At 40.9% G+C, this 22,649-nt stretch overlaps 2 protein-coding genes across 2 annotated transcripts; one reads left to right on the forward strand and one right to left on the reverse strand.

Moving 5' to 3' along the window:
• Window positions 1-2,686: 2,686 nt before the first annotated feature.
• apobec2b (apolipoprotein B mRNA editing enzyme, catalytic polypeptide-like 2b) lies at window positions 2,687-7,605 on the forward strand. Its single transcript, XM_078797673.1, has 4 exons — window positions 2,687-3,112; window positions 4,420-4,600; window positions 4,674-5,023; window positions 5,185-7,605. The coding sequence occupies exons 1-3, from the start codon at window positions 2,727-2,729 to the stop codon at window positions 5,019-5,021; spliced, it is 915 nt and encodes a 304-aa protein (XP_078653799.1). The 5' UTR covers window positions 2,687-2,726; the 3' UTR covers window positions 5,022-5,023; window positions 5,185-7,605.
• LOC131136858 (cell adhesion molecule CEACAM5) lies at window positions 6,841-21,013 on the reverse strand. The gene is made up of 17 exons (XM_078797668.1): window positions 20,894-21,013; window positions 20,750-20,788; window positions 20,338-20,403; window positions 19,680-19,745; window positions 19,224-19,517; window positions 18,879-19,145; window positions 18,500-18,787; window positions 18,134-18,400; window positions 8,726-9,016; window positions 8,344-8,619; window positions 8,149-8,263; window positions 7,826-7,983; window positions 7,649-7,750; window positions 7,487-7,555; window positions 7,338-7,397; window positions 7,205-7,267; window positions 6,841-7,107 (listed from the first exon to the last, which is right to left on the reverse strand). Exons 1-17 carry the CDS (start codon window positions 20,922-20,924, stop codon window positions 7,043-7,045), a joined length of 2,517 nt encoding a protein of 838 aa, XP_078653794.1. The 5' UTR covers window positions 20,925-21,013; the 3' UTR covers window positions 6,841-7,042.
• Between the last annotated feature and the right edge of the window lie 1,636 nt (window positions 21,014-22,649).

Here is a 22,649-nt window from a genome sequence, read left to right on the forward strand (position 1 = left end):
TCTGTGTGGAGTTTGTGTGGTTTTTTTTCCGGGTACTCCGGTTTCCTCCCACATTCCACAAAAAACATGCTAGGTTAATTAGCGACTCCAAATTGTCCATAGGTATGAATGTGAGTGTGAATGGTTGTTTGTCTATATGTGCCCTGTGATTGGCTGGCCACCAGTCCGGGGTGGAGCCTGCCTCTCGCCGGAATAAGACAGCTGGGATAGGCTCCAGCACCCCCGCGACCCTTGTGAGGAAAAGCAGTAGAAAATGAATGAATGAATGAGTTCTCCTCATATTTTGTGTGGAAGTGGTAACTTCTTGGCTGCTTATTTTGTCTTTCCCCACCCTCGGCCATCTCTGTGTGGAGGTTGCATGTTCTCCCCATGCATGCGTGGGTTTTCTCCGGGTACTCCGGTTTCCTCCCACATTCCAAAAACATGCTAGGTTAATTAGCGACTCCAAATTGTCCATAGGTATGAATGTGAGTGTGAATGGTTGTTTGTCTATATGTGTCCTGTGATTGGCTGGCCACCAGTCCGAGGTGGAGCCTGCCTCTCGCCCGAATAAGACAGCTGGGATAGGCTCCAGCACCTAGTAGAAAATGAATGAATGAATGAGTTCTCCTATTTTGTGTGGAAGTGGTAACTTTTTGGCTACTTATTTTGTCTTTCTCCACCCTCTGTGTGGAGTTTGCATGTTCTCCCCGTGGGTGTGTGGGTTTTCTCCGGGTACCTAAGACAGCTGGGATAGGCTCCATTTTTTTTTTTACTGAATAAGACACTTAGTGTGAGGAGCTCAGCCATCCGGGAGGGGCTCAGAGTAGAACCGCTTCTCCTTCACATCGAGAGGAGTCAGTTGAGGTGGCTCGGGCCTCCCTGGGGAGGCGTTCCGGGCATGCCCAGCTGGGAAAAAGGCCCCCTCGGGGGCAGACCTAGGACACAAATGGAGGAATTATGTCTCACAGCTGGCTTGGGAACGCCTTGGTGTCCTCCCGGTGTGGAGCTGGAGGAGGTGGCTGGGGACCGGGAAGTCTGGGCTTCCCTAGTGAGACTGCCGCCCCCGCGACCCGGACCCGGCTGGTATGTTAAAAGTCTTAATACTTTACTCCCGGCCCCCGGGATGTAATTTTCCCACCCGTGGTGTAGAATGACAAGTTCCATTAGCATTGATTCTGTTAGTGGGATCTTAGCGGGATTACATATCGCTAATTCCGCCTGTTTTTTTGTCGAAAACTACATAAAATATCCCTTCCAGTTTACACTTTTGGAGCTTTTGGACACGACGCTACTTCATACCTCATATTCCCGATGCTTTGTTTGTCTGCTGTTTAATCACACGAGTGTATTGTTGATTATCTGTGCAGCTTCAAGAGTCTCGGTATCGCTCTCTCTCTCCACCCACCAGACCGTGACAGCTCATCCATTTGAGTTAGACCATCCGGCAATGCAGCTCTCCTATTGGTAATTGCCTCTCAAATGAATTACTTGGCCCCGGAGTGATGCCGAGGGATGGGAGGAAATTGTAATTGGATGCCCCTGCCCTCTGCTTTAATCTCGTCATGCCAGGTTATTACATCTGCAATGCAGGGAGCCGCTCACATATGTGCATTTGCAGAAGCACTTCTTCCCCTCCCCCAATCTGTGGACCGGTGCGACAGATGCTGTGATGCCTTTTTCCTATTCATGACACACATGAGACACAGACGTCCCACTCGTCATTTTTGTGTGGACAGCACAGAGCCCAGACGGGGTCTATTTAGGGGGATGGTGGGGGCCTAGTCGGCTTATTGCTTATTGCTGCAGGACAGTAGAGGAGTTGGCAAAAACAAAGCCTTGGTAACCGCGTACACACACGCGTGTAAACAGTCCGGCTGTTATTAATAACCTGCCTGTTGCTGACCTGCTGACAGTTAGGCGACGGAGAGCGGTGGGGTCCAAATTAGGGATCGACCAATATGTTTTTTTTTGGGGAAACGATGCCGATACCGATTTTTTTACACGCCTAAGTAAAACTAAAATCATGCAGTTTGCTAACAGCAGAAAGGACACGCACCAGCAAATACAAATAGACGGTGTGGACATTGAAAGTGTGAACGAAAATACATTTCTTTGGATCACAATAGATGAAAATATGAGATGGAAAACTCATATTACAAATATACAACATAAGAAATATTTCAGTATCGAACAAAGCAAAAATTTGTTCTCAATCAGAAATCACTCCACACTCTTTATTGCTCTCTGGTTCTACCATATCTTACTTATTGTGTGGAAATATGGGATAATAACTATAAAAAAGCAATCTTCACTCGCTAAATGTGCTGCAAAAAAGGCCAGTAAGGATAATTAATAATGCTGCCAACAGAGAACATACTAACGCCTTATTTCTAAAATCACTACTTTGATATTTGACAAAAAATAAAATTGAAAAAAAAAATTAAATAAAAAAAATTATATTAGGAAAGCAGGAAGTGAACAAATGTAACAGTTGATGGACTTTTTGTCCATTTTGTCAGAGATCACCGATGTTCTACCTGAGAGAGGACATCTTTGTGGTGGTTCATCACAAAAGAAGGGATTGAGGTCAGGGTTCTGGCTCCACCAAATGCTGATGTCCGTACAGTTTGTACAGTTTGTTTAGCCCTGTTCTACTTTTGTAATTCAGTACACCCTTTCAGCATCAAACGGAGGGGGGGGGGGGGGGGTTAGAAAAGCCTGCCCCAGCCAGACATGCTCTCGATATGACTCAGGTCACAATAGCTTCTATTTCTGTTGATGCACTTGGGTTATCACTCCACTTCCATCCACTCTCCCTCCCTCTCTGTTCATCCAACACTCTCTCTTGCTCCCGCACAAACATGGCCGACAGAAACAGTCGAGTCAGTGTGAAGAGGAAGGAGAAGAAAACGGAGAACAAGCCCACCGATGAGAAGGAAAAAGAAAAAGCAAAAAGTGGGAAAAGGCAGCAGGATAAAGTTGTGAAAAAGCCAGAGAAGGCTCCTGCTCCGGTGGAAGAGGAGAAGACGAACGGGGAAGCTGGAGGTGCAGCAGGCGAGGAGGTGAAGAAAAACGACGGAAACGGAGAGTTTGTGCCTTTCGAACTGCCGCCGTTTGAGATCGTGGTAGGGTGGGTAAGATGCTCGGTCTTTCTGCGTACATGGTCTGTTCTGAGGAAGGATGCCAGGCACTTAAACCAGCACTTGTAATATATATAAATATATATGGTAATGGTATTGGTAATGCTAATGGTAATGGTAATAATGGTAATGGTTTTATTTCATTTGAACATGCATCAGATTACAATTGAGTGCATCCCATAATCAGTTCCCAGTTCCACATGTCCAAAAGGAGTAGGAAGAAGCAAAGCTTATTAAATCCTACCCCTCCATCTGGTACTTTTACAATCAGTAACTGAACATTTGTTCACTTCCTGCTTTCCATAATACAGTTTGTTTTGGGTTTTTTTCCCCTAATATACATATATACATATATATATATTTCCTAATATCATTTAATTTTTTAAAATTATTTTTATTATTATATTTTTTTTTTAATTTTTTATTTTTATTTTGGTATGGATCAGATTACAATTGAGTGCATCCCATAATCAGTTCCCAGTTCCACATGTCCAAAAGGAGTAGGAAGAAGCAAAGCTTATTAAATCCTACCCCTCCATCTGGTACTTTTACAATCACTAACTGTTACATTTGTTCACCTCCTGCTTTCCATAATACAGTTTAAGGTTTTTTGTTTTTTTTTCATATTATACATACATATATATATATATATATATATATATATATATATATCCTAATATAATGTATTTTTTAAAAAAAAATTTTTATCATTTTTATTATTTTTTTATTTTATTTTTTATTTTTATTTTGTATTTAGCAAACATCAACTGCTTGTATTGTTTCTTGAATTGGCTCATCGTTGTGCATTGTTTGATTCCCTTACTCAATCCATTCCATGGTTTGATTCCACATACTGAAATGCTATGCTAACGCTAACGTAGTCCTAGCATAGAAGTGTTTCAAATGTACTTCTTCCCTGAGATCATATTTCTCCTCTCTTGTAGAGAAGTATTGGATGACGTTTTTAGCTAATTGGTTATTTTTAGCCTTATGCATTATTTTAGCTGTTTGAAGATGAACTATATCAGCAAGTTGAAGTATTTGTGATTTTAGAAATAAGGAGTTAGTATGTTCTCTGTAGGCGGCATTATGAATTATCCTTACTGGCCTTTTTTGCAGTACATTTAGCTAGTGAGGATTGCTTTTAGAAATAAGGAGTAAGTATTTGTACTAGACAGTAATTAGTACAGTATGTGTTTTCTGTGTTACCCCAGTTTGAATGTTACACACATTGCAATGCTTTATTACCTCGTGCATTCAATGCGATTTCAATGCATTTTTTTTTACTTTCTGCCAGGGAACAGATGAGCCCGTTCTACTTCAAATTCCAGTTCAGGAATGTGGAGTACTCATCCGGGAGGAACAAGACCTTGCTGTGCTACCGAGTGGACACGCCAGGAGGCACCACAGAGCCTCTGAAAGGTTATCTGGAGGATGAACATGCCACGGCTCACGCCGAAGAGGCTTTCTTTCAGCAAGTAATTTGCTGCAGCCTCAGCTGTCCGTGCATTGATACGCATGCTTTTCGCTTACACGTATTTCCTTTTCCAGGTGCTCCCGAACAGCAACAGTTCCCAAGAATATGATGTCACATGGTACATATCTTCTAGTCCATGTGTGGCTTGTTCTTCTAAGTTGGCTAACATCCTCCAGCAACGCAAAAAGGTCCGTTTGTGTATATTCTGCTCCCGGCTTTTTGATTGGGAAGAGCCGGAGATAGCGGAAGGCCTCAAGGCTTTGGTGAACGCCGGCTGCAAAGTGAGGATGATGAAACCGTCTGACTTCCTGCACGTCTGGGAGAACTACGTGGAGAAGGAGGAGCAGAGTTTTACGCCCTGGGAGGATTGTCAGGAAAACTACAACTACTATGTGGAGAAACTGGCTGATATCCTCAAGTAAACGTGAGTCCTGCAGAAACGTTTTCAGTTGGAGGACTTTTTATATTTAAATACTGTCGTGTTACATATTTTATTTGAATTATTTTAATAAGTTGAAAAAATACACTTTTTCTTCTTCTTCTTCTTCTTCTTCTTCTTCTTTCTCTTTGGGCTTTACCCTTCAGGGGTCGCCACAGCAAATCAATCTCCTCCGTCCAACCCTGTCTTCTCGACTACCGACTACCTCCATGTCCTCCTTCACTACATCCATAAACCTCCTCTTTGGTCTTCTTCTACGCCTCCTACCTTCTACCAATATATTCACTATCTCTCCTCTGGACATGTCCCGACCGTCTCAGTCTGGCCGATAACTGACTTTATCTCCAAGGTCTCTAACGTGTACTTTTTCCTGATCCTATCCATCCTGGTCACTCCCGTTGAGAGCCTCAGCGGCCTTGTCTCTGCTACCTCTGGTTCCCAACCATCAGTCTGGCCTCTCTCTCCAAGGTCTCTAACATGTAATGTCCCTCTGATGTACTCCTTCCTGATCCTATCCATCCTGGTCACTCCCGTTGAGAACCTCAGCGGCCTCATCTCTGCTACTCCCAGTTCCCAATCATCAGTCTGGCCTCTCTCTCTCCAAGGTCTTGAACATGTAGTGTTTCTTATGATGTACTTGTTCCTGATCCTATCCATCCTGGTCACTCCCGTTGAGAACCTCAGCGGACTCATCTCTGCTACCTCCAGTTCCCAACCATCAGTCTGGCCTCTCTCTCTCTCCAAGGTCTCTAACATGTAATGTCCCTCTGATGTACTCCTTCCTGATCCTATCCATCCTGGTCACTCCCAATGAGAACCTCAGCACCCTCGTCTCTGCTACCCCCAGTTCCCAACCATCAGTCTGGCCTCTCTCTCTCCAAGGTCTTGAACATGTAATGTTTCTTATGATGTACTTGTTCCTGATCCTATCCATCCTGGTCACTCCCGTTGAGAACCTCAGCGGACTCATCTCTGCTACCTCCAGTTCCCAACCATCAGTCTGGCCTCTCTCTCTCTCCAAGGTCTCTAACATGTAATGTCCCTCTGATGTACTCCTTCCTGATCCTATCCATCCTGGTCACTCCCAATGAGAACCTCAGCACCCTCGTCTCTGCTACCCCCAGTTCCCAACCATCAGTCTGGCCTCTCTCTCTCCAAGGTCTTGAACATGTAATGTTTCTTATGATGTACTTGTTCCTGATCCTATCCATCCTGGTCACTCCCGTTGAGAACCTCAGCGGACTCATCTCTGCTACCTCCAGTTCCCAACCATCAGTCTGGCCTCTCTCTCTCTCCAAGGTCTCTAACATGTAATGTCCCTCTGATGTACTCCTTCCTGATCCTATCCATCCTGGTCACTCCCAATGAGAACCTCAGCACCCTCGTCTCTGCTACCCCCAGTTCCCAACCATCAGTCTGGCCTCTCTCTCTCCAAGGTCTTGAACATGTAATGTTTCTTATGATGTACTTGTTCCTGATCCTATCCATCCTGGTCACTCCCGTTGAGAACCTCAGCGGACTCATCTCTGCTACCTCCAGTTCCCAACCATCAGTCTGGCCTCTCTCTCTCTCTCTCCAAGGTCTCTAACATGTAATGTTCTTATGATGTACTCGTTCCTGATCCTATCTATCCTGGTCACTCCCGTTGAGAACCTAGGACAGCTGTAGTATGACTAGATAGGACAACTCGAGTCTGATAAGTTGTTATCGATTCAATGACCTGAATGAATGAGAATATTTACAGGCAGGATGAAATGAATTTATCAAAAAATTTGTCAAAAAATTTGTCAAAAAATTTATCAATATCAAAATTTTTTATTGGCATTTTTAAATTTAAAAAAAACAATATACCATTTAGAATACCCCCCAAAATCCAGCAAACAAACTCGCTATTTGACTTTTTATTGACACCACCAAGAGTTAAATAGTTTGACTTTTCTATGGCGACTACCCAATTTTCCATACATTTTTAAAATTGAAATGCATGCATGGTCGGGGGGGGGGTCAGCGTTGAAAGGAAAGCAGAGCGCCATCTTCCTTTGGTGTGTCAGTGCTTTCCGTCGTCACGGCTGGGAAAAACACAAGAATTAGCAATACAGTCCACTTTAACTCTTATAATACGGTTATAATACTCCTATAATAAATATTTATCTATGACTGGGTTACCCTGGTCCTCCTGTTTGATTTCAGGTAGCTGCGTTGTTTCACCGCACATAATGTCCTCGCTCTCTGCAGGTCAAAAATAACCAAAGTGAGGAATGAGTTTCCGGTCAAAGAATAATAAGACTCTTCTGTCGACCTTTTGCTGGTGCATTCAGTTCTGTATCTGTGATGTAATCAACCAATAGGCAAGGAACATCTGCAGTCAAGATAGAAGGACGTAAACACACGTGAACACGTGAACACGTGAACGCACCAACACCAAAAGACTGGTGTTTGTCGCCATACCAACACGATCCTTCAGCTGAGCCATGGTGAGGAACATTTCACCGTCCTCCGGCTTATCTTCATTGTCATCTGCAAGATCCCATTAAAAATATATCTGGTTATTGTGTGTGTGTGGTGGGTTTTTTTTTGAAGGGGGGGGTATAGACTTATTTTTAAACACACCTGTTTTCCTGGTGATTTTTAGAATAACGCATCCGCAGAAAACGGCAACAATTCCAAAGAGGATACACCCGGATATTGAAAGAAGAACCCGCCTCTTCAACACTATGAGGTCAAAAATTAGAACATGACTTGTAGGTTTAAAAAAAAAAAGCAAAAAAAAAAAACGATAAAACTTACAAAGATTCTTTGTTGTGACAGAGTCACTTTCTGAAGAGTAAGAAGGTCTCCCGGTTCGAGTCCCCTGGCAAGTGTATTGACTCTGCTCCGGGTCATTTTGTGGTGTAACTGTGTATTTGTCCGAAGATGAGTTCCCAATCCTGTCCCCCTTCCTGAACCTGTTGTTTGCATATTTTTCAGTTTCCGTTAAAGTCCTCAAAGATCTACCGTTGGGTACAACATCAGGTACATGGAAACGGTCTAATCAGACTAATGAACAGAAGACCGTCAAATGACCATCTCGTTATGATATCCGAGTCTACTTAATTGTCGGTTTACATTACCATGTGTAGTTCCATGTGTCCTCACTTCCTTTGACCTCACACTGGAGCACCAGACTATCAGTGGAGAAGACCTCAGACCAGCCGGTTAAGACGACGATATTTGCTGACGGACGCTCTACATACAGAAACAGTATTAGAACTCCATAAATGAAAGATCCGGTTGATGATTCCTAGAAATTTCCAAGCACAACACACCTTCAACTTGGAGCCTTAAAGCCACACTTTGCTGCGTCTGATAGATAACGCTGGTTCTCCCCCTTATTGCTTGACATTGGTATGATCCGGTGTTTCTTACCGACACAGGACTTATGGTGTAGTTGTTTCCGGATACAGGAAGTGGAGCGGCATCTTTGTACCAGCGATACTCCCATCCGGAGGAGACACTGACATGACAGCTATAGGAGACTGAATCGCCATCGTGAATTAAAATATAGTCGGGGTCCTGCACCAGAACTATTTGGGGTTTGTGGTCTAAAAAGGAGGAAATAATGATTAGATTTGTATAAACAGCTAAAACGTGCATGGTTCTGTTCGGTTCTAAAGGGAATAACTTTTGGAAAAGTGTTCCAAAACTCACCATAGACAAGGATTTCTACTCCAGAAGAAGAATCGCTGCTGACAGACCTGCTTTTCAGCTTTCCTGAGCAGCTGTATTGTCCTTGGTGATGGGCTGAAGCAGAGACGATGGACAGAGTCCTTCCATCCGACCCCAAAGACACACCAGCATCTCTTTGGATCGCCTGACCGTCTCGTTGCCACGTATACATCCAATCAGAACTTTTTGTTATTGCACAGCTCAATGTCACGCTCTCAGTCGGGAACACGTCCGCCCATTCAGTGCCGAGTGACAACGATGGAACAGGAATTTCTAAAATAACAAACAAACAAAAAGACAATCGCAAAAAACTCACACACACTCAACAGGGGGCCCAGAAGCACCCAAAAACGGCATAAAATGCCAGTGTTTGAATTTGGTGATTTTTGACAAAAAACGTAAGGGGTTAGTATGTCGTTTTTTTCATTTTTTTCAACTTGCTTCTAATGCACTTTTCTGGTGAAAAAAACAGGGGAAACCTCACACACACTCAAGAGGGGCTCCAGGAGCACCCAAAAATGGCATAAAATGCAAACATTTTCGGGTGTCAATTTTTGGCAAAAAACGTAAGGGGTTAGTATGTCGTTTTTTTCATTTTTTTCAACTTGCTTCTAATGCACTTTTCCGGTGAAAAAAAGAGAGGAAACCTCACACACACTCAACAGGGGCCCCAGGAGCACCCAAAAATGGCATGAAATGCCAAAATTTTAGGGTGTCAATTTTTGACAAAAAACGTAAGGGGTTAGTATGTCGTTTTTTTCAGTTTTTTCAACTTGCTTCTAATGCACTTTTCTGGTGAAAAAAACAGGGGAAACCTCACACACACTCAACAGGGGCCCCAGGAGCACCCAAAAATGGCATAAAATGCCAAAATCTAAGGGCATCAATTTTTGACAAAAAACGTAAGGGGTTAGTATGTCGTTTTTTTCATTTTTTTCAACTTGCTTCTAATGCACTTTTCTGGTTAAAAAAAGAGAGGAAACCTCACACACACTCAACAGGGGCCCCAGGAGCACCCAAAAATGGCATAAAATGCAAAAATTTTCGGGCGTCAATTTTTGACAAAAAACGTAAGGGGTTAGTATGTCGTTTTTTTCAGGTTTTTTCAACTTGCTTCTAATGCACTTTCCTGGTGAAAAAAACAGGGGAAACCTCACACACACTCAACAGGGGCCTCAGGAGCACCCAAAAATGCCATAAAATGCAAACATTTTCAGGCGTCAATTTTTGGCAAAAAACGTAAGGGGTTAGTATGTCGTTTTTTTCATTTTTTTCAACTTGCTTCTAATGCACTTTTCCGGTGAAAAAAAGAGAGGAAACCTCACACACACTCAACAGGGGCCCCAGGAGCACCCAAAAATGGCATGAAATGCCAAAATTTTAGGGTGTCAATTTTTGACAAAAAACGTAAGGGGTTAGTATGTCGTTTTTTTCAGTTTTTTCAACTTGCTTCTAATGCACTTTCCTGGTGAAAAAAACAGGGGAAACCTCACACACACTCAACAGGGGCCTCAGGAGCACCCAAAAATGGCATAAAATGCAAAAATTTTCAGGCGTCAATTTTTGGCAAAAAACGTAAGGGGTTAGTATGTCGTTTTTTTCAGTTTTTTCAATTTGCTTCTAATGCACTTTTCTGGTGAAAAAAACAGGGGAAACCTCACACACACTCAACAGGGGCCCCAGGAGCACCCAAAAATTGCATAAAATGCCAAAATCTAAGGGCATCAATTTTTGACAAAAAACGTAAGGGGTTAGTATGTCGTTTTTTTCATTTTTTTCAACTTGCTTTTAATGCACTTTTCTGGTGAAAAAAACAGGGGAAACCTCACACACACTCAAGAGGGGCTCCAGGAGCACCCAAAAATGGCATAAAATGCAAAAATTTTCGGGTGTCAATTTTTGGCAAAAAACGTAAGGGGTTAGTATGGCGTTTTTTTCATTTTTTTCAACTTGCTTCTAATGCACTTTTCTGGTTAAAAAAAGAGAGGAAACCTCACACACACTCAACAGGGGCCCCAGGAGCACCCAAAAATGGCATAAAATGCAAAAATTTTCGGGCGTCAATTTTTGACAAAAAACGTAAGGGGTTAGTATGTCGTTTTTTTCAGGTTTTTTCAACTTGCTTCTAATGCACTTTCCTGGTGAAAAAAACAGGGGAAACCTCACACACACTCAACAGGGGCCTCAGGAGCACCCAAAAATGCCATAAAATGCAAAAATTTTCAGGCGTCAATTTTTGGCAAAAAACGTAAGGGGTTAGTATGTCGTTTTTTTCATTTTTTTCAACTTGCTTCTAATGCACTTTTCCGGTGAAAAAAAGAGAGGAAACCTCACACACACTCAACAGGGGCCCCAGGAGCACCCAAAAATGGCATAAAATGCAAAAATTTTCGGGCATCAATTTTTGACAAAAAACGTAAGGGGTTAGTATGTCGTTTTTTTCAGGTTTTTTCAACTTGCTTCTAATGCACTTTTCTGGTGAAAAAAACAAGGGAAACCTCACACACACTCAGCAGGGGCCCCAGGAGCACCCAAAAATGGCATAAAATGCCAAAATTTTAGGGCGTCAATTTTTGACAAAAAACGTAAGGGGTTAGTATGTCGTTTTTTTCATTTTTTTCAACTTGCTTTTAATGCACTTTTCTGGTGAAAAAAACAGGGGAAACCTCACACACACTCAAGAGGGGCTCCAGGAGCACCCAAAAATGGCATAAAATGCAAAAATTTTCGGGTGTCAATTTTTGGCAAAAAACGTAAGGGGTTAGTATGGCGTTTTTTTCATTTTTTTCAACTTGCTTCTAATGCACTTTTCTGGTTAAAAAAAGAGAGGAAACCTCACACACACTCAACAGGGGCCCCAGGAGCACCCAAAAATGGCATAAAATGCAAAAATTTTCGGGCGTCAATTTTTGACAAAAAACGTAAGGGGTTAGTATGTCGTTTTTTTCATTTTTTTCAACTTGCTTCTAATGCACTTTTCCGGTGAAAAAAAGAGAGGAAACCTCACACACACTCAACAGGGGCCCCAGGAGCACCCAAAAATGGCATAAAATGCAAAAATTTTCGGGCATCAATTTTTGACAAAAAACGTAAGGGGTTAGTATGTCGTTTTTTTCAGGTTTTTTCAACTTGCTTCTAATGCACTTTTCTGGTGAAAAAAACAAGGGAAACCTCACACACACTCAACAGGGGCCTCAGGAGCACCCAAAAATGGCATAAAATGCAAAAATTTTCAGGCGTCAATTTTTGGCAAAAAACGTAAGGGGTTAGTATGTCGTTTTTTTCATTTTTTTCAACTTGCTTCTAATGCACTTTTCCGGTGAAAAAAAGAGAGGAAACCTCACACACACTCAACAGGGGCCCCAGGAGCACCCAAAAATGGCATGAAATGCCAAAATTTTAGGGTGTCAATTTTTGACAAAAAACGTAAGGGGTTAGTATGTCGTTTTTTTCAGTTTTTTCAACTTGCTTCTAATGCACTTTTCTGGTGAAAAAAACAGGGGAAACCTCACACACACTCAACAGGGGCCCCAGGAGCACCCAAAAATGGCATAAAATGCCAAAATTTTAGGGTGTCAATTTTTGACAAAAAACGTAAGGGGTTAGTATGTCATTTTTTTCAGGTTTTTTCAACTTGCTTCTAATGCACTTTCCTGGTGAAAAAAACAGGGGAAACCTCACACACACTCAACAGGGGCCTCAGGAGCACCCAAAAATGCCATAAAATGCAAACATTTTCAGGCGTCAATTTTTGGCAAAAAACGTAAGGGGTTAGTATGTCGTTTTTTTCATTTTTTTCAACTTGCTTCTAATGCACTTTTCTGGTTAAAAAAAGAGAGGAAACCTCACACACACTCAACAGGGGCCCCAGGAGCACCCAAAAATGGCATAAAATGCCAAAATTTTAGGGTGTCAATTTTTGACAAAAAACGTAAGGGGTTAGTATGTCGTTTTTTTCAGGTTTTTTCAACTTGCTTCTAATGCACTTTTCTGGTGAAAAAAACACGGGAAACCTCACACACACTCAACAGGGGCTCCAGGAGCACCCAAAAATGGCATAAAATGCCAGTGTTTGAATTTGGTGATTTTTGACAAAAAACGTAAGGGGTTAGTATGTCGTTTTTTTCATTTTTTTCAACTTGCTTTTAATGCACTTTTCTGGTGAAAAAAACAGGGGAAACCTCACACACACTCAACAGGGGCCTCAGGAGCACCCAAAAATGGCATAAAATGCAAGAATTTTCAGGCGTCAATTTTTGGCAAAAAACGTAAGGGGTTAGTATGTCGTTTTTTTCATTTTTTTCAACTTGCTTCTAATGCACTTTTCCGGTGAAAAAAAGAGAGGAAACCTCACACACACTCAACAGGGGCCCCAGGAGCACCCAAAAATGGCATAAAATGCAAAAATTTTCGGGCATCAATTTTTGACAAAAAACGTAAGGGGTTAGTATGTCGTTTTTTTCAGGTTTTTTCAACTTGCTTCTAATGCACTTTTCTGGTGAAAAAAACAAGGGAAACCTCACACACACTCAGCAGGGGCCCCAGGAGCACCCAAAAATGGCATAAAATGCCAAAATTTTAGGGCGTCAATTTTTGACAAAAAACGTAAGGGGTTAGTATGTCGTTTTTTTTCATTTTTTTCAACTAGCTTCTAATGCACTTTTCTGGTGAAAAAAACAAGGGAAACCTCACACACACTCAACAGGGGCCCTAGGGGCACCCAAAAATGGCATAAAATGACAAAATTTTAGGGTGTCAATTTTTGACAAAAAACGTAAGGGGTTAGTATGTCGTTTTTTTCAGTTTTTTCAACTTGCTTCTAATGCACTTTTCTGGTTAAAAAAAGAGAGGAAACCTCACACACACTCAACAGGGCCTCCAGGAGCACCCAAAAATGGCATAAAATGCAAAAATTTTCGGGCGTCAATTTTTGACAAAAAACGTAAGGGGTTAGTATGTCGTTTTTTTCAGGTTTTTTCAACTTGCTTCTAATGCACTTTCCTGGTGAAAAAAACAGGGGAAACCTCACACACACTCAACAGGGGCCCCAGGAGCACCCAAAAATGGCATAAAATGCAAAAATTTTCGGGCGTCAATTTTTGACAAAAAACGTAAGGGGTTAGTATGTCGTTTTTTTCATTTTTTTCAACTTGCTTCTAATGCACTTTTCCGGTGAAAAAAAGAGAGGAAACCTCACACACACTCAACAGGGGCCCCAGGAGCACCCAAAAATGGCATAAAATGCAAAAATTTTCGGGCATCAATTTTTGACAAAAAACGTAAGGGGTTAGTATGTCGTTTTTTTTCATTTTTTTCAACTTGCTTCTAATGCACTTTTCTGGTTAAAAAAACAAGGGAAACCTCACACACACTCAGCAGGGGCCCCAGGAGCACCCAAAAATGGCATAAAATGCCAAAATTTTAGGGCGTCAATTTTTGACAAAAAACGTAAGGGGTTAGTATGTCGTTTTTTTTTCATTTTTTTCAACTTGCTTCTAATGCACTTTTCTGGTTAAAAAAAGAGAGGAAACCTCACACACACTCAACAGGGGCCCCAGGAGCACCCAAAAATGGCATAAAATGCAAAAATTTTCGGGCGTCAATTTTTGACAAAAAACGTAAGGGGTTAGTATGTCGTTTTTTTCAGGTTTTTTCAACTTGCTTCTAATGCACTTTTCTGGTGAAAAAAACAGGGGAAACCTCACACACACTCAACAGGGGCCCTAGGGGCACCCAAAAATGGCATAAAATGACAAAATTTTAGGGTGTCAATTTTTGACAAAAAACGTAAGGGGTTAGTATGTCGTTTTTTTCAGTTTTTTCAACTTGCTTCTAATGCACTTTTCTGGTTAAAAAAAGAGAGGAAACCTCACACACACTCAACAGGGCCTCCAGGAGCACCCAAAAATGGCATAAAATGCAAAAATTTTCGGGCGTCAATTTTTGACAAAAAACGTAAGGGGTTAGTATGTCGTTTTTTTCAGGTTTTTTCAACTTGCTTCTAATGCACTTTCCTGGTGAAAAAAACAGGGGAAACCTCACACACACTCAACAGGGGCCCCAGGAGCACCCAAAAATGGCATAAAATGCCAAAATTTTAGGGCGTCAATTTTTGAAAAAAACGTAAGGGGTTAGTATGTCGTTTTTTTCTGTTTTTTTTTTCAACTTGCTGCTAATGCACTTTTCTGGTGAAAAAAACAGGGGAAACCTCACACACACTCAACAGGGGCTCCAGGAGCACCCAAAAATGGCATAAAATGCAAAAATTTTCGGGCGTCAATTTTTGACAAAAAACGTAAGGGGTTAGTATGTCGTTTTTTTCTGTTTTTTCAACTTGCTTCTAATGCACTTTTCTGGTTAAAAAAAGAGAGGAAACCTCACACACACTCAACAGGGGCCCCAGGAGCACGAAAAATGGCATAAAATGCCAAAATTTTAGGGTGTCAATTTTTGAAAAAAACGTAAGGGGTTAGTATGTCGTTTTTTTCTGGGTTTTTTTTCAACTTGCTGCTAATGCACTTTTCTGGTGAAAAAAACAGGGGAAACCTCACACACACTCCAGGAGCACCCAAAAATGGCATAAAATGCAAAAATTTTTGGGCGTCAATTTTTGACAAAAAACGTAAGGGGTTAGTATGTCGTTTTTTCATTTTTTTTCAACTTGCTTCTAATGCACTTTTCTGGTTAAAAAAAGAGAGGAAACCTCACACACACTCAACAAGGGCCCCAGGAGCACCCAAAAATGGCATAAAATGCCAAAATTTTAGGGTGTCAATTTTTGACAAAAAACATAAGGGGTTAGTATGTCGTTTTTTTCAGTTTTTTCAACTTGCTTCGAATGCACTTTTCTGGTGAAAAAAACAAGGGAAACCTCACACACACTCAGCAGGGGCCCCAGGAGCACCCAAAAATGGCATAAAATGCCAAAATTTTAGGGCGTCAATTTTTGAAAAAAACGTAAGGGGTTAGTATGTCGTTTTTTTCTGGGGGTTTTTTCAACTTGCTGCTAATGCACTTTTCTGGTGAAAAAAACAGGGGAAACCTCACACACACTCAACAGGGGCCCCAGGAGCACCCAAAAATGGCATAAAATGCAAAAATTTTCAGGCGTCAATTTTTGACAAAAAACGTAAGGGGTTAGTATGTCGTTTTTTTCAGGTTTTTTCAACTTGCTTCTAATGCACTTTTCTGGTTAAAAAAAGAGAGGAAACCTCACACACACTCAACAGGGGCCCCAGGAGCACCCAAAAATGGCATAAAATGCCAAAATTTTAGGGCGTCAATTTTTGAAAAAAACGTAAGGGGTTAGTATGTCGTTTTTTTCTGTTTTTTTTTCAACTTGCTGCTAATGCACTTTTCTGGTGAAAAAAACAGGGGAAACCTCACACACACTCCAGGAGCACCCAAAAATGGCATAAAATGCAAAAATTTTCAGGCGTCAATTTTTGGCAAAAAACGTAAGGGGTTAGTATGTCGTTTTTTTCATTTTTTTCAACTTGCTTCTAATGCACTTTTCTGGTTAAAAAAAGAGAGGAAACCTCACACACACTCAACAGGGGCCCCAGGAGCACCCAAAAATGGCATAAAATGCCAAAATTTTAGGGCGTCAATTTTTGACAAAAAACTTAGACAGAAAATACAGAGAAAAAAAAAATCGACTGAGCATGTAATGTCATTTAGCTCAACAAAACTATCTTGACAAAAAAGGGGAAAAAGACAAAGAAAAAGACAAAGAAAAAAGGAAATACTCCACCCTCACCGGTTAAATATTCACAGCTACTCTAAATATATTCATTTCCGTCCCTCCCTGCTCAGAACCACATCCTGTTTCAACAGAATGAAAACAGCTTTGAAAGGAAGCGAGGGGCACTTTTAAAGCTCTTCCACTCTTTGACTTCCTAAAAGTGGTAAATGTTTTTTTAACACACACTAAAGTAGCTCACTAAAGTGTCTAAACTCACATTTTGGCAAACATTTCACTACATTTTCCCAAGGGACAATTCTATGAAATTATAATTACAGTAGTCAGTCTAAAATTAGTATCCAAGTGTAGTATAGTAAAAATAAGGCACTTGCCATCTTGGAGGTGTGTCTGGGCTCCTTATGTTGGAAAACTACCGTATAGGCCTACAGCGTCAGGGCACGACAGTACCCCCCACCATTCTTAGCTGTAGGCATGACATTAGAAGGCATTAGAAGCAAGTTGAAAAAAAATGAAAAAAACGACATACTAACCCCTTACGTTTTTTGTCAAAAATCACCAAATTCAAACACTGGCATCTTATGCCGTTTTTGGGTGCTTCTCAAGCCCCTGTTGAGTGTGTGTGAGGTTTCCAGTGTTTTTTTGACCAGGAAAGAGCATTAAAAGCAAGTTGAAAAAACTGAAAAAAAACGACATACTAACCCCTTACGTTTTTTGCCAAAAATTGACGCCCTAAAATTTTGGCATTTTATGCCATTTTTGGGTGCTCTTGGGGTCCCTGTTGAGTGTGTGTGAGGTTTCCCCTGTTTGTTTCACCAGAAAAGTGCATTAGCAGCAAGTTAAAAAAACTGAAAAAACGCCATACTAACAACCCCTTATGGTTTTTGTCAAAAATTGACGCCCCTAAAATTTGGGCATTTTATGCCATTTTTGGGTGCTCCTGGGGCCCCTGTTGAGTGTGTGTGAGGTTTTTCCATTTTTTTCACCAGAAAAGTGCATTAGCAATAAGTTAAAAAAGAAAAAAACGCCATACTAACCCCTTACGTTTTTTGTCAAAAATCACCAAATTCAAACACTGGCATTTTATGCCGTTTTTGGGTGCTCCCGGGCCCCCTGTTGAGTGTGTGTGAGGTTTCCCGTGTTTTTTTTCACCAGAAAAGTGCATTAAAAGCAAGTTGAAAAAACTGAAAAAAACGACATACTAACCCCTTACGTTTTTAGTCAAAAATTGACGCCCCTAAAATTTTGGCATTTTATGCCATTTGTGGGTGCTCCTGGGGCCCCTGTTGAGTGTGTGTGAGGTTTCCCCTGTTTTTTTCACCAGAAAAGTGCATTAGAAGCAAGTTGAAAAAAAAACTGAAAAAAAGCGCCATACTAACCCCTTACGTTTTTTGTCAAAAATCAGTAAACAAGGGACAATTCTATGAAATTATACTTACAGTAGTCAGTCTACAGTTAGTATCCAAGTATAGTACAGTAAAAAATAAGGCACCTGCCGTCTTGGAGGTGTGTCTGGGCTCCTTATGTTGGAAAACTACCGTATAGGCCTACAGCGTCAGGGCACGACAGTACCCCCCGTTGGCGTCGACTCCTCAGTGGATAGTAAATCCACCATTAAATCTAACTAAATCCAAGTTAGAGGGGGTGTACTTTTGTGTATACTACATAATATTTCTGATTTTACTTACCAAGAACATCTTGAGTCATCTGGTCACTTAAGTAAGTTGATGTTCTTTGTCCTCTGGTGGCCCGGCACCGATAAGTCCCTCCATGGTGAGGACTGAGGTGGTTGATTTGGAGGGTTTGATCCGTGGCGTTAAGCTGCTTTCCATCTTTGTACCATCGGTACGCCCAACCGTTTGCCACATCGACATTGCAGGTGAATGTTGTGTTTTCACCGACGTACATCGAGTTCAAGGCAGGATCTTTGCTCAGTGATGGTTTTGGGGTGTTTTCTAAAAAAAATATGTCTTATGAGTGTCTTATGAGGCATATTTGGACATGTTGTAAAATCATCACACATCACATTAACGTCATACAAAACAGAAGTTTACCATAAACTTGAACAATTGCAGTGTTACTGAATGCAGTGGTGACATTCCTGGATTTGTGGTGTGCTTTGCAAGCATATTTTCCTTGGAAAACTTGGGAAGCTGAGGTGATATTGAGAAGAGACCCTCCTGCGCTTAACTCCAGTGCAGGGTCTTTCTGGAGTGCCTTTTCATTTCTGCGCCAAGTGAACGTCCAATCAGAGCTGTTCATATCACAAGTCAGCTCCACGGTCTCATTTTCAAAGACATCTAACCAGGAAGTCACATGACTCAGAGTTGGTGTTGGTGGTTCTGAAATAAAGAACGTCATAACGGCATGAGAACATGCAGAGAACATGGTCATCAAGTACAGCGTGACCTAGTTCTGGTAAACCCGACTTACCAGATACCTGCAGTGTGGATGTTTCACTCGGTTCCGAGTAGAAAGGAGTTTTTCCTCTCTTGGCTTTGCAGTGGTACCGTCCAGTATCAGACGGTACCAAAGAATCCACTCTAAGAGTGTTGGATTCTTGGATTTCCTGGTCATTATGGTACCACATATAATCCCAACCGGAAGAGATCTGAATCCTGCATCGGAAGGTAACCGATTCTCCCGGGTACATGAGTTCCAAGTTTGGATTCCGGGTCAAAGTTGGACTGGGCTTGTTTGCTAATCAGTTGGAAAACATTTTTTAAAAAATATCTGTTGATTTGACATTCAATAACAAATAAAAGACATGAATCTTACGATGGACTTTCAGTTGAAGCGGATCACTGTTAATGGAATTGCCTTTGACTTTGTGATGACCTTGACATCGATACATTCCGGAGTATGCCGGAGATGCTGCAATGATCGTCAACACCGCACCGGATGATAAATTAAAGGAGAAATTTGTGTCCGTTTCTTGGACCAGATTCCCAGATTTGTACCAAGTGAAGCTCCAATCGGAGCTGTCATTGATGCGACATCGAAGCTCTACTTTCTCAAACGGGAATACTTCTAACCAAGGTGACTTCAAGGACAATGATGGGACTGGAGGCTCTGGAAAAAAAAATAATAATACGTTTGAATTCATGTGGTCCAAAATACTTGCAATGCTCAAATTGTACTAAGGTGGATTTGTGTTCTGTTCCTTTTGAAGTTCTCATAAAGTAGTCTCGGAAAGTTGGGTACACATTTCAACGATATTTTTATATTTCTCACCATAGATAATCTGGCTCTCAGTCGACGCTTGGTTGGTTGGGAAAATGTCCGTAAACATGGAGGTGACTGGTGAAAGGGAGGTGACAAAATGTGTAATACACAATATACAAGCAATGATAGAAAGTACTAAGTACTACGTATATGATGAAGAGAGTTCCACCCGTCAGTCTGGTAGAACAACTGTGTAAGCAGAACGAAGGGGCAACTCTCTTCTGTATTGAGTCGTGGACTCCTATAGAGCAGCTACACACAATAACCAGCACATAGAGCTTTCCAGTTCTTCCAGAATCTGCACCCATTCAGCTGTGTTACTTTGAATTTGTATGGTTTCAGGCGAAAACGGTCTGTTTTAAAATATTTCCACCCCACGCCCGCTGCGAACAAATGCGTTGGATCCCGAATCCGATCCAGAATTCCAGAAAAAAGAGACCGGACAGTCGGAAGGTTCTAAAAAAAAAAGGTTACGTCAAGACGTCTCTCAACGGTACGTAGCTTTAGCATTTTGTACAGCATCGGTAACGTCAAATATGGCAACTAATTGTGGTGGGAAACGGTTATTAAAAATACACATATATTGGATTAGTGTTTAGAGACTAGGGTGTTCATGTTAGTCTAATGTTCTAATTTCAGGAAGAATTTGTTTTTCTGTTTAGCTTACCATCGATAGCCTCAGTGACATTTGACGGTGAGCTGGTCGGGAAACCGTCCCTGAGGGTGGAGGTGTCTGGTGGAAGGGAAATAAAATAATTACAATCAGAAAATGATCAATTCATTAATGTCAAGTACATGCACTGTACACAATCTATGACAATCTAAACTGCTAAGATAATGTACTAGTTGGAGTACTTTACTGATGTTTTACTCAAGTGTATGTAAAATTACATTAAACTTGTATTGTGCCTGAGCGGTTACATTTTAAATAAAATACAAATAATAAACATTTGGGGAAAAACAAGAAGTGTCTGACAACAAAGTGCGTGACTTCCTCAAAATTGTGGTTGATTCTGTGTTTTGGAATCTGTATCTAATTCACTCAATAATAATAATAAAATAAATAATAAGTGTCTCACCATGAAGAAGATCCTGGGCTAAGCAGACAGCAACCAAATCTGTCAAAAAAAAAAAAAAATGGAGACCGATGTTGATGGCTACATAACACGCATGAATACGTACGTCTCTTAATGACAAATCAACACATTTGCATCCAGACTTACACACGACACCCAAGACCCTGAGGAACCTCATTTTCCATTGATGAGCACACGAGTCTACGCTGCCCACTTAAGTGATTTTTTTTTTTTTTTTCAGTTTCATGAAGTTTAACAAAAGGAAACACACGACGTGGGCGTGTGAGAAGCAGCTTTCCTCTATTGGTGACATCTGCTTTTCTGTGTATTCACCAACAGGAAGTCAAGTGTGGTGTTAGTCAACCACAGTCAGATCTCTGTCTTCTCAGTATGAATTGTATTATTATTATTATTATTATTATGGTGGCATGTTATATACATTTTTTGTCTCGACTGAAATAGAGGAGCAAAGAGACAGCACATCAAATGTAGTTTATGATACATATTTATCATGATGGGCCTGCCAGTGAAGCAGTGTCTGGATTGGACCAATTGGAATTACATTACTTCCTATTTTGAGTCCAATTAGGTTTAAGTCGGACCTTCTGTAACATATAAATGACGCTAACTTTCACAGTATTGAATTTCATCGTCTGAGGAAGTTGTTTCTTCAATAACTAATAACTTCTGTATATAAACCACAATGACATGGACAGTAAAAATTAGCTCTCATAACTAGTTATGTATTGTATATTTCTAAATCTATACATCCATCTTCTATAAGGGGGTACTGGGGTGCTGGGGTACACAACTGCAGTGCACATATACAGTGGTATGAAAAAGTTTGGGCACCCCTGATAATTTTCAAGATTTTACTTCATAAATGATGTAAATATTTGGGTCGGCCATTCCCGTTCAATATTTCATATAGCAGATCAACACAGGGATAGATGAGAAGTGGAATGGGATTTATAGGATTTACGAAAGGGTGCAATAATTATTTAAACAAAAGTAGGCAGGTGCCTAAATTTGGGCACCCCGACAGAAAAATGATCATCCTTTTGCAGAAATAAATATAATATAAATAAATAAATAAAATAAATATAATAAATCAATATATAAATAAATAAAATAAATATAATAAATAAAAAGAAATAAATAAATAAAATAAATAAAATAAATAAAATAAATAAAATAAATAAAATAAATAAAATAAGGTACTTTTGACCATTCCTCTTGACAAATCATCTCCAGTTGAGTCAGATAACTTGAGGTTTGTGAACTTACCAGAAGGCGCAGATGGTCTCCTTCCCGGAAAAAATGGATTCCGGAGGTGCTCGACTTGGCTTTGCCACGCACGTTGGTACTGGAGAGGGCACATCGCATCGGAACAGCAGGAGACAACCAGAAGCTGGTTGTCAGGGAAGTCAGGGAAAAGGGCAGGACCCAATGGAATTCCAATAGATTCCTGCCATGCAATAAATAAGGGAATGTGAGGGTGTAAGATGCAATCTTCTTTTTTACCACTCGAGGTCGCTATAATCCACACTGACAGGCTCGTCTTTGTCTTCAACCAGCCCCAAACGTCTCCAATAAGTCAGTATCCACAGTTGTACTTTTATTGCTTTGGTTATTTTACCAAAGTCACTATATCTTTATTTATTATTTAAGCTGGTTTAACTAGTACGTGATTTCTGATTCTGATTGTTAAACATTGTGAGAGGACGCCTTTACTTGTTTTATATAAGCTCTTATTTTGTGATGTGCTGTAACAAGGAAGTGACGTATTTTAACGGCGCCAAAATTGTGATGCGGAAGCCGAGCTTCTGTGTTGTTTTCTTGACTGCAGTCTGCCTGGAATGGTTAATAAATATCTGCTTGAGGCTCACGGTGGGAGATTTTA

The sequence above is a fragment of the Doryrhamphus excisus genome, linkage group LG17 (assembly GCF_037039965.1).
Source record: "Doryrhamphus excisus strain RoL-2023G ecotype Guam linkage group LG17, RoL_Dexc_Guam_v1.1, whole genome shotgun sequence".
NCBI lineage: Eukaryota > Metazoa > Chordata > Actinopteri > Syngnathiformes > Syngnathidae > Doryrhamphus > Doryrhamphus excisus.

Bases quoted from the DNA above. Each gene is read 5' to 3' on its own strand.
- apobec2b (XM_078797673.1), top strand. From the start codon at position 2,727: ATGACTCAGGTCACAATAGCTTCTATTTCTGTTGATGCACTTGGGTTA. The intron at 3,113-4,419 runs GTGGGTAAGATG...ACTTTCTGCCAG, and splicing joins CCGTTTGAGATCGTGGTAGG to GGAACAGATGAGCCCGTTCT. The intron at 4,601-4,673 runs GTAATTTGCTGC...TTCCTTTTCCAG, and splicing joins AAGAGGCTTTCTTTCAGCAA to GTGCTCCCGAACAGCAACAG.
- LOC131136858 (XM_078797668.1), bottom strand. From the start codon at position 20,924: ATGAGGTTCCTCAGGGTCTTGGGTGTCGTGT. The intron at 20,404-20,749 runs GTGAGACACTTA...CCCTTCCACCAG, and splicing joins AGCCCAGGATCTTCTTCATG to ACACCTCCACCCTCAGGGAC. The intron at 19,518-19,679 runs GTGAGAAATATA...TTTTTTTTCCAG, and splicing joins TGAGAGCCAGATTATCTATG to AGCCTCCAGTCCCATCATTG.